At 41.4% G+C, this 16,648-nt stretch overlaps 1 protein-coding gene across 1 annotated transcript in view; it reads left to right on the top strand.

The window, feature by feature from the left end:
• Positions 1 to 1,026: 1,026 nt before the first annotated feature.
• The window catches only part of LOC122204458 (transient receptor potential cation channel subfamily M member 3-like), a 68,953-nt gene continuing 53,331 nt past the window's right edge, over positions 1,027 to 16,648 (top strand). The window contains exons 1-2 of the mRNA XM_042911960.1: positions 1,027 to 1,102; positions 14,379 to 14,592. Of these exons, the coding sequence (XP_042767894.1) occupies positions 1,100 to 1,102; positions 14,379 to 14,592 (217 nt within the window). The 5' untranslated portion in view covers positions 1,027 to 1,099. The remainder of the gene's footprint in view (positions 1,103 to 14,378; positions 14,593 to 16,648) is intronic.

Below are 16,648 nucleotides of genomic sequence, written 5' to 3'. Positions count from 1 at the left end.
TATCCTACTTACCTTCCTGGTTTTGCCTTAAAGATTAACAGCATATTAGGTAGGAAGCATTTGGGATGAAGTAACATGACTGTCTGGAAATGCCTTTATGAAAAGGCCATATAATCAAGTAATTTAAAATATAGACTATAAAGTCCTATAGACTAGCTGTGTAACCTTGAGCAAATTACCTAACCTTCAAAACTGCACTATTTTACTCCTAAAAGGAATGTCATATTATTAGTATTCAATAAATGATAACCATATATCAGTATTGTCATTAATAGTTATAATCATGGTACTAGTGAAGCATGAAGCATATGTATCAGTATTATAATGGTGGTGGAAAAGTATGAAAGACTTTTTCATGATGTAAGTAGTGAATTTTGTTTTCAAACATCTTGCAAATAATATTTCCATTATTTCAGGAACGCGTAAGCTGTAGGTTTTTATTCTTAGTATTGGATATTTGACAGTGAATGTCAATTGGGGAAAGACAAGTTAGGTTGTGACTCACATATGAGTGAGAGTCCTTATTTAAACGTGCATATTAAAATTCTTCCCTCAAAGCTGTGCAGTGGCCTTTGCGCAAGATTTGATAGATGGGAGGAGTGAGAAGTAGAAAAATCTATAGGACTTTTGTTTGCAGGCTCCAATCCTAAACAGTATGGCAGATGTGGAAGGGGTGGGTGGCAAAGGCCAGGAGGCATGTTACAGCTTATACAGCTGAAGGAAAACGAAAATTGGCAGAAAAGAAAAGATCTCTGTCGGGTAAATCCTGGGTTCACTATTTGCCTGGTATAGCCGTATTGTGGGATTCTGCCTAAGAATGGACTGGCTCACTATGGTTTGTAGATTTCTCCAGTAATGGCTGATCCAGGGGGTTCGCTTTGACCTCTTATGTTGCAGGTGTTGCTGCGGGCGTCTGATTGGCCAGCATGTGGGCCTCACTCCTAGCGTCTCCGTTCTTCAGAATGAGAAAAATCAAAGTCGCCTCTCCCGAAATGACATCCAGTCAGAGAAGTGGTCCATCAGCAAGCACACTCAACTCAGCCCCACGGATGCTTTTGGGACCATTGAGTTCCAAGGAGGTGGCCATTCCAACAAAGCCATGGTAATGAGAAAACCCTTCAGTTGCTTCCCAAGTTCTATCTCATGTCCTGTAAAGGTGTGGTGAAGAGCTGGAGGTTTAGTCTTTGGGCCTAATCCCCTCTGCCAAGTCTTGGCTGGGCAATCAGCTCTCACAACCTTGCCCCGGTGCACTTCTTCTCTCTTCTGTAGAATGGGGGAAAGAAAACCTTCCTCCTAGGATTTTTTAAATAATTAATACTATATCAGACCGTGACTATTGCTATTATTAATAGTAACAAGAAGCTTTCTATAGTAATCCACTATTTATTACTTACTTTCTGGGTCTCATCCATTAAAGCATGTTTTTTCTATCTCCTTCGGTTAAAAAAAAAATCTTACCTGTAAGTCTCTATTTTGTCCTATTAGTAACTAGCATTTCTCTCAATTCAAGGTAGAAATGATCATCCCAGACTATTTCCTTCCCTTTTCTAACAGAGATTTTGCCACCTAAAGTGAGTGCTTTTGCTCTAAGCAGCTGTGTTCAATAATGTTCCCAGTAGAAGAACTCCATATGAAAAGCATTTTGTTTGGAAAAGAGGCTTTAGGAAATAATACAAATTTTACTTCTAAGAGTTGTTGCTTCTAAATTTTAGCTTTCATCATGAACCTCTCCCTACTTGGCTGACAGATTTTGCCAGGAGAAAAATATACCATATGTTTTTAGAAATTCTAGAAATGCTCTATTTCATAAAGCTTGCTTCTAACAGAGAGTTGGTTGAGGGTGGGACAGTTGGAGGTAGCTGCTCTCAGGCACACCCCAAAGTTTTCCAAGTTTGGAGAGGAAATTTTGCTTCGAGAAGCATACTGCAAAATGCAAGGGAAATCACTCCACACTAGTTATAGTCTAAAAATGGGCAGGAGAGTCACCCCTCTGCCCTCTCTCTTCTCACCTTCCTCCTCCCCCTTGCATCTTTCCCCACTCTTGTAGGATTTTCTTCACCAAGAATGGCTGACTGCACTATTCTCACAGTATTTCCTTAAGAAAATCAATTCTGAACTGTACATTAGAGTGAAAACAATTTTGAGCAATGTATTGGGAAGAAGAGGGTGCTGGGTACAGCCTGGGGGAAAAGTGGGAGGGGGTGGTGGTTAGTCTTGGCCTATACAGAACCAAGGGCAGTGGAGATCTGGCAACTTCCTCATCCACCCAAGGGATGTTTTCAGCAACACAAAGTCATGAAGGGTCCCCAATTCCGCATAATTCCCATTCACAGTATGAAATGGAACCATACACACCGTGCATTAATTAAAAGTCATGCCAGTTCACACTATAAGAAAAATGCTCAAAAAAAAAAAAAAGAATAATCATAGTAAGTAGTAGTAGCAGTAGTTAGTAGAAGAAGAGCGAAGGGATGGAAATGGATCCATGGAGGGCCCAAGTTCTTCACTGGAAATACAATACGATAATGTTGAGAATGAAGTGACTAGCCACCCCCTCCCACCCCCACAAAAAAGCCAAGTGCTGTAGATGAGGAGGTGGCTTAGCAGACAATACCATCATAGAGTGGCACACCCAGTGATGTCATAGAGTGCTTGAATGGTGACCCGAGGCTTTGTGCCCCATGTCGCACAGCTGATAAATGTGGTTTTTTTTTTTTAAAGTTTACTTATTTATTTTGAGGGGGGGGAGAATAAAGAATATGTAGGGGAGGGGCACAGAAACAGGGAGAGAGAGAGAATCCCAAGCAGGGTCTCCACTGTCAGCACAGAGCCTGACCTGGGGTTCAGACTCATGAACCGTGAGATCATGACCTGAGCCAAAGTCAGATGGTTAACTGACTGAGCCACCAAGGTGCCCCCACAGGATGGATGTTTATTATGATAGTTAATGGCAGAGGAAAAACCTGAAGAGGCACATCTTTCACTATGCTCTTCAAGTGTGAACACATAGGACATTGAACTTTGCGAGCCCTCCCCAAGCCCCACATAGCTCTGTGAAACCCAGAACTATCTGTTGGCAATCGGGTTAGGCACGGTCTGCTACATGATTTTGTAGAGCCCAGTGTAAAATGAAAATGTAGGCCTCCAGCAGGGGCAGGGAAAGCAATCCCCCTTCCCATGGCCAACAACCCCAACACACAGTGGACAGGCGACAGTCCAAGAAACTTCTATCTCTGTAGTGGGACAGGCTCAGTATCTGGTGTGGGTGAGATTTGCCACGGAATCACCTGTGAAACACACCAGGGCCCTGCCAGCCTAAGGAAGGGACAGCTATGTCCTTGCTCTGTCCTGAAATGCTGCAGGGAAAACACCCAACCCACCCCTCACCTTGCCTGTGCTCACGTCCCAGGCAGGGATGGAGGGTGATGATGGAACAAAACCCCATTGCTTCCCCAGGCGACATTGTGGAGGGAAGGTTAGACTGGCCAGGACATCAGAGGTGGGAGCAGATGGTCAAGATCCCCTGCCCCAGGGAGGCAGCAGGAGGCGGGATGTGGGACCATGCACCACATGTGAGCCAAGGCTCTGAGCCCTCTGCACGGGCTCCACTGCCCCATCAGACTTTACTTACAAAACACAAATTCCAGGCTAAAATTGTTAAGAATTCCAAGAAAGCAAGTGCAGAGCACTAAACCCTAAGCACTGCCTTTCTGAGCGGTGTGACAATGCTGGTCACACACCCTTGAAGCTAACACTGAGACTGGGTCTCACCTATACTAGATGCTGTCATGGCAGTCACTGTGAGGACAAACCTTTCTTTAAGAGTCTAATCAGCCAAATGAGGGCCAGTTTTCTTCCCTTTTTTTTTAACAACCAAATATTTAACAAGTGGGAGTCCCCACTATTCAGACACAATGAGCATTTTGTCCACTTGGAATACTTGCCCTTGGATTATTCTGAGTCTCCTGTCTAAACAAAGGGGTGGAGCTGACAGCCGGTCAGATGTCTTGTTTTTATCAGGCAGGATGCTTGTTTTGTGCCAACCTGTGCCTTCCTTACTTCTCACCTCCCCCCACCCCGCAACAAACTGGCACACAAAGGGAAAAGTCAGCAACTATTGTCTGTTAAAGAGTATCAGTCTTCAGATGGGGAGGGCATGGTTAAATATTCACCACGATTGAAATGAAACAGGTCAACTAACTTCACGTCTTTGATCCCTGTTCCTGACCAAAATATTTGAAAGTTGAGATGGTTTTTAACTCTAAAAACTCTATACAGGGCAGATTAACTTTGACCTTTATTATCGGGGAAAAAAAAAAAAGATAGACCATTAATTTTTTTCCTTCAAAGACAGCCCAAGATGAGGTGCTTGGGTCTTCAAAATGCCATTGTGGTCTGGACACAGTGTGAGGCAGAGTCTGCCAGCGTTTGGTAGAAGTTTCAGTTGGAGAGAAGAGAATCTTTATTAATATGTGCTGGGCCACGTGGGAACCATATCTGCTCAGGAACATGATGCATGTGTGTTATCACATAGGCAGTATAGCAGGATGTCAAGGAGCTTTGGTCACCAAAGATGCTTGAGGGGATTGATGGAGTGGTTCTCTGCTTGGAGGCTCACGGTAGCCTGTGGGCCACTACCGACGTCCATGGCCACGAATCACACCCATAGAGTCTCCCTCGTTGGTCAGGGATAGAACTTGGGCATCTTAAGTATTTGAAAAGCTAGCCAAGTTATTCTATTCAAAAAGGCTTAAAAAGTGCTAAATAATCTCACTCTCTCTACAATCTCTCTATAATCTCTGTATTATAGATGAGGCAACTCAAGCCCAGAGAAATTAAATTGTTTTCTGAGAGCTCCTCCTTTATTCAACGACAAAGATAATTCTCAAACCTGGGCTGCTCAGGATTCCCCATGAGTTCTATTTCTTCTCTGTCGTGAATGCTTGGTGTAGTCTATAGGAGATGTTTCGAAGGGAAGCTAATTACTATTATTTTTCTAGCTCTTTTATAAGGGTCTTGAGAACTTTGTAGTAGAATTATAAAATTACTCTTATTTGATGAGGTTAATTAAACTCAAAAGCTGTGAGCAGGAGGAAGTCTTTGTAACATTACATCCTAGGTTAGTAGAACCATTTTCTGAGCCTTTCCTAGCACTTTGTGGTATTCTGTCCTCAATTCCCAGGCGCGTCGAGCCTGGGAAAGTACAATAGCAATGAATCCAGCATCTCTCTCCTTTTGCAGAGAAATAGTGATCCAGGAAGGAGGCACTCATAGCTGATAGCGAGTGAAGGATCCTTCCTCCCTTTCTTCTTGGCACCAAGCCACGTCCTACCAAATTGCATGCCCCAAATGTCATCCCTGGCAGTTCGTTCAAATAGCTCATAAGAGTGAAAACGTGAGGACCAAGGAAGAAGATAGTGAGATACTAAAGCTCTGGGTGAGACATTGTCTTCCTAGCGTGAGCGCCAGGTAGCTTTTTAAAACTAACTTAGGGAGCAGTAGGAAGATGGCCCCAAAACAGACACTGGGTCCTCTCTCAGAGACTCTTCTTTATCTGGGGCTACAGCTGTAAGATATTTAGAAAAGATGACAGTGCTGGACTTGATTATATGGAATCGTATTTGCTACTAATCATCTCTTCCAATTAACGCTGAGCCGTCTTGTGGAGCAGGTAAGTATCACCTAATTAAGGACTTGTGTTTAAACCTCTCAAGTCATTCACATAATGATCTTCAGGTTTTCCCTTGCTAGTTACTCTGCTTATTAGATCGGGTTGAGCCCCTTGTTATAGTTTTTATATAATTTAGATAATTATTCCTATGCCTCATTGTCACACTTAAAGCTCTCACTGTTGAGTGTGAAAGCCTCATTCTCTGAGCACTGCCAGGGGGAGGGAGGGCGAGAGGGAGGCAGGAGGTTCCAGGTTGCTGGGGACACCCCAGGGAGTGAGGAGTCTGTCAAGAGCGAGGCAGCTACCATCTTATGCTCTTTAAACACTTCAGGATTGAATTCGATTGTTTTAAAAATGTCTTTCTTTGCATTATGCACATTTAATCTGGGAATCATCACTGAATGGCACATACCAAATATGAAATTAAATGAATCCTACTTTACAAAATAAAAGAGCCGATCACTAGACTATGGCTAGCTAAACAGCTTTACATAAGTGTTCATATCATAAGATATCATAAGATATTTGAGGGGTTTGGTAACTGTTCCCTTGATTTCCACTTTCCACCTGCTAATCTTTAGGCTGCTGAATTAGCAGTACCTTGGGAAGTCCTTTCTGAAACTGAGACTAAAACTGGAAATTATCACTCAAACTACTGGTCCCAACACAGACCTGTAGGAAAAGAAGGAAAGAACCAACTTTCCTCTGAGAAACCCATCTTGCCTCTAGAAAATTCCCATCTCCTTGCCTCTACCAAATTTTATGCTATATAATTCTGGCAGGAAATGCAGAGACCACCCCCTTGAGATCTACTTCTATCTCAGTGAAGTTTTATATTACTAAACCTTTAGCTTTGGCTTATCAGCCAGCACCATTGACCTGGCAACACCCGGTATCTAACATCGAGAAATCACAAAAACAATACAGAATAAATTACAACGGCACTTTCATTCCCAAAGTTTTGTGGATCATCAAACCAGGAATGCAGTAACCAGTGACACTACACATTTGTTTCCCAAGTATTTTCTTTCTAGGGAATTGTACATGCATTGAACCTCCACCAGTATTAAACTCTCACTGCAAAACTAACCACGCCAGAGACTTAGAGAGCCAGTATCAGCAAAATTATCTTAGCAGTCTGATATGACATGGTCTCCTTGGCCACAGCTTTAATTAAAAGTACTCATTTAAGAATGTGGCTACAAGAATTAAAAAAATAAAATGATGCTTATCACATTTCTCAACATAAAGAAAACTAGGCCAGATTTCCCCCGACAGCCTGGGAAGAAAAGCTTTAAAAGTAAGCGTTCAAATAGAGTTAGCAGTGGTAATTCCATTACTCTGAACAAGCGCTACTCACAAATACCACTCGATAATTTCCCAGAAGTAAAGATGGCTTTGCAGTATTAGGATTTGTCATTTATCGTTTCCAGGAGTGTAACCAGGTTTATCATTCTGCAGCTTTTCTATTTTCATTTAGACAACTGGGCAAAGTTATGAGAGTAAAAATTTAGGGCTGAAGAGGTCACTCGTTCATTGTCAGAGCCAAATTGTTCCACCCACTCTCAAGTCCAGAATACCACAAGGAGAATTATTACATCCTAAGTAAACAGCCCCAGCCTTCTCTGAGTAGTAACAACTATTTCTCTTCCCACCCCACCCCCCACGCACACATACAACACACACCCAGCCTCTGCCCACCCTGGGTGTTATAAAGGGAGAACGATGCTGTCTAGTCTGTGACATGTCTACAAGCCCCACATGAGTGGGGAGTGAGGCCATGGTAAAGTTGAGTCCTGTTCTGATGAACGAATCGTAACATTGCTAGTGAAGAAGCAGGAAGAGTGGCATTAGCAAAAGCTGCCGTGAAGTCGCCTGCTTTTACCAAAGAGACCTTTAGAATCAAGAACAAAAACTCAGGCTTCAGTTACCAAAGCCCTGTGCCCTTCCACCAAAAACAAAAGAAATCCTTAGTTTTCAATGATCGTCTCTCACAATTTAATTTACCAGCTGGTGGTTTGCTCTTCAAAATATGTGTTCTTTATGGAAATCATGCTGGATGCATTGGCCTCTAAAGCACCTGAGAACAGATCAAATGGTACAACTTCAACTAAATCAAACCTCTATTTACTGAAGAGCATTCTTGAGGTGCTGGCCTGGATGTCATCCGCTCATCACACATCAGCCAGGCAGGGGCACTAATGATAGAAGGGAAAAGAAGATGATTATTCTAGGCATGGGCAACTGGTTTGAGCTCAGCTTATCTCTAGAAATTATAAAGTGAGGAACTAAGGGCTCATGAGAGAAGGATGGGCCAGGCAGCCTAGAGCAGAGGTGGTAGTTTTGCTCTCAGCAGGTGCTTTTATATAGATAGGGGCGCCTGGGTGGCTCAGTCGGTTAAGCGTCCAACTTTGGCTCAGGTCAGGACCTCGTGGTCCGTCGTTCGAGCCCCGCGTCGGGCTCTGTGCTGACAGCTCAGAGCCTGGAGCCTGCTTCGGATTCTGTGTCTCCCTCTCTCTCTGACCCTCCCCCGTTCATGCTGTCTCTCTCTGTCTCAAATAAACATTAAAAAAAAAAATTTTTTTAAAAAGAAATGCACAGATATAGATAAACAGCTGCACCAGTCACTCCCCAGATAACTCCGAGTTGAGAAACAAAAGGCTACTTTAACATATCCACTAAAGAGTTAAAGGACAGATATTTGGATCCCATCGTATGCACAAGTAATTTAAAAGGTGAATGTAACCTGTATTCAATTTACATGTATTGGTTTTTCTCCCACACCAGGTGAGTTTCCACAATTTAATCCTCCTAGCATCCTGTGAGGTGGTCAGGAGCGCCAGCATTTCACAAGAGAAGGTGCTCAGATTGGCCAAAGGTCTTAGAGCACCAGTGCCTGATGCTAGAGTGTGGCACTGCCCGTGATGGGAAAATCTATAAATGGAAGCACATATCACTCACCACGTCAGAGTAATGCCCAGGTGACCAGATTTAGTATACCCATCAGGAAGATTTCTTGTTATTTGTAAGGTGATCCCTTAGCAATTAATGAGCTCACATGTGGACAGTCAAAACTGCTTATCTTGACGACCAAGAGAGCTCCTCGTTTCAAATCACATTGACCGTTTATTAATTACTCTGGGAACAACCATTTATAACCTTGAAGCTGCTGATTCGGCGCATGAGTTAGCTGTTCTATTACAAGCACCTGGAGAGTTCACTGACTAACTTGCTTTTTATGGGTGTAAGAGTAGAATTTAAAAATTGACATCTTCAGATAATTGTACAGTGTCATTGTATCCTTTCATTTTAATTAGCCTCTTATTCCCAAACCACTTGCTGAGTTACTAAACAATAACAATGACAAAAAGCAATTAATTGATTCATTTAAATTCTTCCTTTTTAAAAAAAGAAAAAGACTCTTGCCTTTTATTCTCCAAGGGTCAGGTAGTTGGAGGTAATTTGGGTAGTCTGAAAATGGTTGCACTTTCCTATTTATTGTCACCTGAATAATTCCTCCAGTATTTCCTCCATTCTTCTCTATGATTTTTCATGTAAAATACTGAGTGTTCTTTCTTCCCTTTGGCCCAATGACAAACCCAAGACACCACTTAGAATCTTTGGTCTGGGGAGGAGTTGTAATCCTTGCTTCTTACATGGTCCCCGAGGAGCTAGTGAGAAATAAAAAACTTCAAACACCACCCCGAACCTACTGAATTCCAACCTGCATTTCCGACAAGGTCCCCAGGCGAGTTGTGCACGTTAATGTTTCAGAAGCACAGCTCACCCGAGAGTTTTGCACCGCAGCAGTAGCTTAAATAATGGATTATGTGAGTGGTTGATTATTAGACAGCTAGCTCTCAGGTCTCAGTCCCTCATCTTCTAGGGGTCTGCTGTCTTGTCCTGTAAAGCAGAAAAATTGAACTAGATGATTTCTAGTTGCCATGGTGGCCAAGATATTGCTAAGTTCCCTTTGACTTCTAAGACTGACTACTTCGTAGCCAGTGTGAAAGATCAAAAATCACAGTCAAGTCAAACACAGTGCCTGCCCTCACAGATCTTGCAACATGGGCAGAGAAAACGGGCACGTGCAAGAAACAACCAGAAAAAAAAATCCCATTGGGTTAGGTTGATAGTTATGCTGCATCAACATGAGCTTGCATTCTTAGGAAAAGTAAGTAAAAGCCTTTGAAAGATGGGAATGATTTCTGTAGATGACAAAGAGAGGAACTGGGTTTCTAGGATTTAGGGAACAGCATTAGCCAAATGCAGAGAGAAGTGGGGAACACCTCTAGGTGGGGTCAAGCTAAATTGTGGGGGATCATGACAGGCAGAATTAGAGTTTATATATAATGTAACAATTTGAACTGAAAAATAGTGTGATCAAAAAGGAATTGTAGAAAGATCTCTGTCGGTGTCTTGTTGAGGACGTGGGGTTAGAGAAGCCGTTTGGAGGCTGTTGGCATAATCCAAACTGACATCCTAGTAAGGAGAATGTATTCCTAAAGTGGCAACTGAAGGAATAGAGGGAAAGCCCTGGCTGAAAACATTCATTTCAGAAACGGATCTTTAGAACTTTGAGACTGCTTATAGGTAAAGCAAAAGGAGACGGAAGGTGGAAAGGGCACTTTTACTTTGAGGTCAAGAGCAAGGACTCTGGCATCAGCAGACCTGGGCTATGGACCCTATCATTACCACTTACTATTGGTTGAACCTGATGGATCCTTTCTGTTCCCCATCAGTGAAATGTGGATGATACCAACCTCGTCATTACTGGGAGGAGTCTGTGAAATAATGTATGTTGCAGGAGTGTAGTAAATATACAAGGGTCTTGGTTTTGGGTTTAGGGTTTTTGTTTGTTTGTTTTCTCAGACAAGACACCTAGTGCCTCTGTTTCCCCATCTGTAAGACAGAGCAGGGGACAAGGTGATTCAAGGTCGTTCATTCCCTACTAGAGCATTTACCAGATTAACAAGAGCTCTGTGATCATGAGCAAGCTTTCCTTAACTGGGAAAAATACTAGGCTAATTCAAAAGGAATTTTAATACATTCAGTAGATTTTTTGGTCACTTTTATGAGGTTCTTTTTTTTTTCTCTTTTTTTTAAGGTGTAAGAGGATGAATAAGAGAACAGTAATTTAAAAAAGCAATTTTTTATCATCTCCCACACTAAGCATTTTTGGTTTGTCTAGTTGGGAAGCCTTGTGAGTCCCAGTCCTAATTTATTTCACTAAACACCCCTTTCTGGAATTAGTCAAAATGACATAAATTCAATTCAGCAGAGCTGCCAAATTTTAACTACTCAAGTGGCATAGATTCAGTGCATGGGGACAGAAAGCACTTTATTCTTTGATCTTATAGCATTTGTTATCTAGATATTTTTCACAGAGTCACTCAGTGAGTTAATAAATGTAATAATAGAGAAACAATAACATAGCCTTTGTTTAAGAAACACTGTGTTTGCATCTACCACTCCAATACCCACCCTTCAGCCCCAAAGCTCCTTGTGTGGCACCAAAATGCATGCCTGTTGTTACTGAAAATTTCTGTTGGTAGATCTCAGAAAGGTCTTATCCTCTGCAGGAAAGCTTGTGTGTAAACTACGCCAATTCACACATTGTAAACTCTAGTTACAATTCTCTTGGTCTAATGTATTTAGCTAAAATTGCCAACCTTTACTCTTTCTGTTCCGGAATTGGTTTTTGCTACATAGATTAAATCAATATAAAACCAGCTCATTAGATCCCAACACCTCTTTGGATTTCTGGTATTGGTACGTAGGAAACTTTAGCTCCTTGGTATTTCTGGATGATGCAGTTTATTTTGTCAAGCTGCTTTCATGTTTTCAGCTACTTTGCCTCTTGTTTCAGTTAAATATATTTAAAATAGGCTTTAACAAAAGCATTGACATAATTTGAACTTTTTTTTTTTTTTTTGCAACAGCGGGGGCTCTTAGATCCAAAAAATTTGTGATAAATTGTCATCTCCTGTATAACTTTCTTTACTTACACATCTAAAAGCATATGTTTGCATTGCATGCACGTCTGCTCTTTTCGTGGTTCTACTACTTCAAGGTGAATACTTAACAATTTCCGAAGTTAGTCGGTACCTTTCTTTTCTCTCCCACGGGACATACACAGAGTTTAGAATGCTTTAATGCTGATTGCTCCCAACTCACGTATATGCTGTAATATCCACTGCTTTAGCTCTTTCCCTTCCCACCACACATTAGATATTATCATCATTTTATATTATACAGGCAATGCTTTTTTAGATTTACAGTGTATTTGCTAATTTTTTTGTTTGCCATTCTTTCTTGTATCCCAGATCGTCCATGTGGGATCATGTAATTTCTCCCTGCTGTATATATCTTAAAACTTCCTTCAGTGAAGTCTGCCGGAGATAAATGCTCAGTTTGGGTAGTCTGAAAATGTCTATAATTTGCTCTCATCTTTGAAAGATATTTTCGCTGAATATAGAATTTTACACTGACAGATAATTTCTCTTGGCACATTGAAGGCACTGGCTTGTGGCACCCATTTTTGCTGTTGAGGAGTAGACCTTCTGCCTTAAAATGACTGTTTCCTTGTAGGTGGTTTGTCTTATTTTCTAGTGGCTTTTGAATTTTTCCTCCCTTCTTTTGGTGTTCCCTGTGAGGTGTTGCTGAGTGGGGTTTGTTTTTATTTATTCTGCTTGGGATTCATTGACGTTCCCCGATCTGAGAATGTGTATCTTTAAACATTTCTGAAAATTTCCCAGCCAGTATCTGTTCAAGGATTGGTTCTTCCCTGTCTCTTTTATTTCCATCTAGAATTCAGATGCTCTGTTCCAAGGTTTTCAATGTTGCTTCTGTTTTCAATTCCTTTGTCTCTTAAGGCTGCATCTGGCTTATTTCTCTGGATCTATCATTAGTGTGTCTAATCTGTAGCTTAACTTTTCCATTGTATTTTTCATTTAAATTATTGCATTTTTATTTCTAGAAGTTGTTTTTGATTCTTTTTCAAATGTATTGGTCTTAATAGTCTGTTGTTCCTCATTGATGCCTTCAATAATCTCATTCAGGTTTTTAATATATTAAAGATAGCTATTTTATATTCTCTGAATATTTCAATATCTTTGAGGATCTTACTCTGCTACCTGTTATTTTTTTTGGTTCTCACTCATACTGCTTTATTTCCTTGTGCAATACATTTCATTTATTTATTTTTTTTTTTTACTACGACATGCTTATTTTCCAATGGGAACTATCTGAGCGCTGGATTGAGAATGCATTCCTCCACAAACGATCTGCATTTGCTTCTTCCTGTTATCTGGAACCACTGCCCAGCCAGAACCATTTCAAATTAAATAGTCTGGTGTTTTTCAAACCACACTGATAGCGTCATTGTGGATCAAAGTCTGTGTGAAGGGGGGCCCCTTGTTTATTTTTTTAATGTTTATTTTATTTTTGAGAGACAGAGAGAGAGGGAGAGAGAATGAGAGGGGGAGGGACAGAGAGAGAAGGAGACACAGAATCCCAAGCAGGCTCCAGGTTCTGAGCTGTCAGCACAGAGCCTGACACAGGGCTCGAACTCATGAACTGTGAGATCATGACCTGAGCTGAAGTCCAAGACTTAACCAACTGAGTCACCCAGGGGTCCTGAGAGCCCCCCTTGTTTAAAAATAATCAGAGAGGAATTTTTTCCCCATCCACTCAGAAACAAGGTAGAAGCAGGCAGGCTTCCTTGCTGTCTTCTTCTGTACATCAGACTTTCTTACTTTTTTCCTCCTTACACTTGAGAGTGGAGCCCTTTGAAACAGTGTCCCAGCTTACCTGGGGTGGCCCATTAGACTCATCCATCCTGCATGATGCCAGGAAAGCAGGTGCCGTTTTGCAGAGTTGAGGAGAAACCCTCAAGTCCAAAGCCTGCTTTGGTCCTTCCTTGTCTCCTGAGGTCCCAGCTTCTACTCTGTTTTAGGAATCTGGATGTTTGCTCTTTAAATGCCTGCTCAGCAATGCATTTCAAAAGGCTTTCAAATGTATTTGCCCGGTATTTCAGTTGTTTCCAGCTAAAGATGGAAATCCTTATATAATTAAACTGAGATCTAAATGAGCATGTATATGATTATATAGATGTTTTTCATTGTGTGTATTTATAGCATTTCCTTTATGTATACTTAGTATCACTTATTTCCAGTTGCATCTGCTAACACCTTGAAATCTGATATACACTTTCATTTTTTAAGATTATTCTACAAGAACGATGGGCACGTCTTTCGTCACTTGTCTTCTTTAAAACATAAATGTTTGGTATTCAGTTTTTGTAAATTAAATAAAGATAGCTATTGCCTTATTTTAAAATTCTTATTACATGATGTAGAACTGCAGAATTTCTCAAAACCTCTCAAAGTGACAGGGTCGCAGAAACATCTATATCTACGTCCAGGTGGCATAACTGGGCAAAGCTGGGCTCACAGTGCATTTTAGAAAATCGAACAATTTTAAAGTCTGTAATAAGTCACAATTTCAAGAACACCTTTAAAAGTGGCAAATGCCTTCACCTAACGAAGACTCTCGTGGTAAAGAAAATGATTTGCCTCTTTTCAAAAATCAGCTGTTTTAGGAGATGTTTTCTTCTCGTGCTACACCTATCCTTGCAATCGGGAAGGATAAGCCCCAGCAGCCAGCCCTGCCCTGTCTCCCTAATCGGTGGCCACTCTTGTTCTAGTACGTGCGAGTATCCTTCGATACGAAACCTGATCTCCTCCTACACCTGATGACCAAGGAATGGCAGCTGGAGCTTCCCAAGCTTCTCATCTCTGTGCACGGGGGCCTGCAGAACTTTGAACTCCAGCCAAAACTCAAGCAAGTCTTTGGAAAAGGTCTCATCAAAGCGGCCATGACAACCGGCGCGTGGATATTCACTGGAGGGGTTAACACAGGTAACTGGAAGTCAGACAGAGGCAACCTAAGGCCATGAGAATGTTGTACCTAAGATCGTTTTCTCCTAGGGCTAACAATGTTGACATTCCCACAGCTATCTCTCTTCCCCATGTGTCCACGTTCACTGGTTCTCCCTCGTCTCACAGATTCTTCTGCCCTCCCTTAACCCACACGATAACCATACAGTTAGTTTTCAACCAAGAAGAATTACTTACACCTGGGAAGCAGGTTGGGCTATTTAATACTTGACTATCCAGAATTTGTAAACATGACTAATGGAATTTCACAGGATATTTTCAGTACCTCAAGCTGCCAATTAATTATCCAGTAATATTTCAAAGAATAACTTTTGCTCTAAACTTGGAAGCTCTGTGTCTGATCTTTAAGTAATTTTAAGTCTGGTGCACATAGCTCTAAATTTTGCAAAATGCCCATTTTATCAGGGACATAAATTGTGACAGCAACATCTGGAGTATTGTGTGTTTATTATTTAAAATAGTTTATTAAGGGGCACCTGGGTGGCTCAGTCATTAAACGTCCGTCTTTGGCTCAGGTCATGATCTCACGATTCATGGGTTCAAGCCCTGCAATGGGCTCTGTGTTGACAGCTCAGAGCCTGGAGCCTGCTTGGGAGTCTGTGTCTCCCTCTCTCTCTCTGCCCCTCCCTCACTCATACTCTGTCTCTCAAAAATAAATAAACATTAAACAAAATTTTTTAAGTAGTTTATTAAATCAACTCCAATAGAAGACACATCACACTCTGAATTCCAAGCAATTTTTTCTACCTGCCAAATGAGTTTCTCTGTATTGTGATACAGGTAGGCTGTCAAACCAATTCTCCCAAACCTTTAAGCGCTTACATGCAGCACATTATTAGTGTGGAGCCGATCATGGAATGGATGCCTGTAAGTTGCTCAGACATATTTCCCCAGCCTGACACACTTCCCCAGAAGTGCCCATTGGAAGTACACAAGTTATAGTGTAGCATGTTCACTCAGACTTATTTCCAGGCTCCGTGCAGTGTGGAGTTGTGGAACAGTCTGAACATAACCCTGGACCAACGAATTCATCTCAATATTATTTACTCATTTGTTCGCAGCTTGGGTGATATGTGACCAAGACCTGCACTCAGAATTCTCCTCAATACCTAGAACTTGTGAAGGCTCAGCCTACAACCCTGTAGGCACATTTCAGCAGTGAACTCTGCACATGGCCCCGCTCCTCATTGTTACGTGAAATCCTGACTCAGTCTGTAAACTGACATGATCTTAGAATGCTCTGTGTCAGCTCTTTGCTGTTTGTTTTGTAGTAATCAAGTATCTACAAAGCAATTAGCTTTTGGTGGCTGTTCAGGCCTTAGGCTCCTGCTTTCATTCAGCTTAGCTGGCATCGTTCACTTGTGATTATTCAGTGTTTTGCTTTCCTGGCATAATCTGCACCTCATATACACACCCACTCAAAGGTTTCTAAAGGTCCCAAAGAAACTCTTAACAATCTTCTGTTTCTGGGAACTCAGAGCACTGTTTATTACTTTTCTTCCTTTATGAAATGCACCCCATATCAAAAGAAGTTACAGCATGAATTCTGTAATAAACCAAAGAATTCATCTCTGCCTCACTCCAGGCTAGTGTTCAATCCAATACCCAAAGTGAAGTTCTAATGATGGCATCTCAGATTACCTAAACGGCAATAGAATTGTGGCTGATGGAGGGCATAGGAAGTTAAACTTCTTGTCCAGGATGGGCCCTGAAAGGAGTTTTGCATGCAAATAGGGAAACACAATGAATACTGATATTCACAGCTTGACTCTTACATTTGTTTTTCTTCACCGGTACTCTATTTTAGAAGATCCCTAGATAAGCTATGAAGTGAAATTGTATTCTTATCAACACGCCAGCATATCCCAACATGGATTAGTGTTATTTACACGGTTTTAGTTGATTTTTTTTTAAAGGAGGGTATTTCTGTTTGATCTTCTGAATATTTCAGAATGGAGTGATTCACATAAATGTGTCCTCTCTCATGATTAAATTTCCTGGTGCATTTTGACAGTTT

Source organism: Panthera leo, chromosome D4 (assembly GCF_018350215.1).
Source record: "Panthera leo isolate Ple1 chromosome D4, P.leo_Ple1_pat1.1, whole genome shotgun sequence".
NCBI classification, from domain to species: domain Eukaryota; kingdom Metazoa; phylum Chordata; class Mammalia; order Carnivora; family Felidae; genus Panthera; species Panthera leo.
Note: the sequence above shows the minus strand (reverse complement) of the source record. Positions and strands in the feature narration are given on the sequence as shown.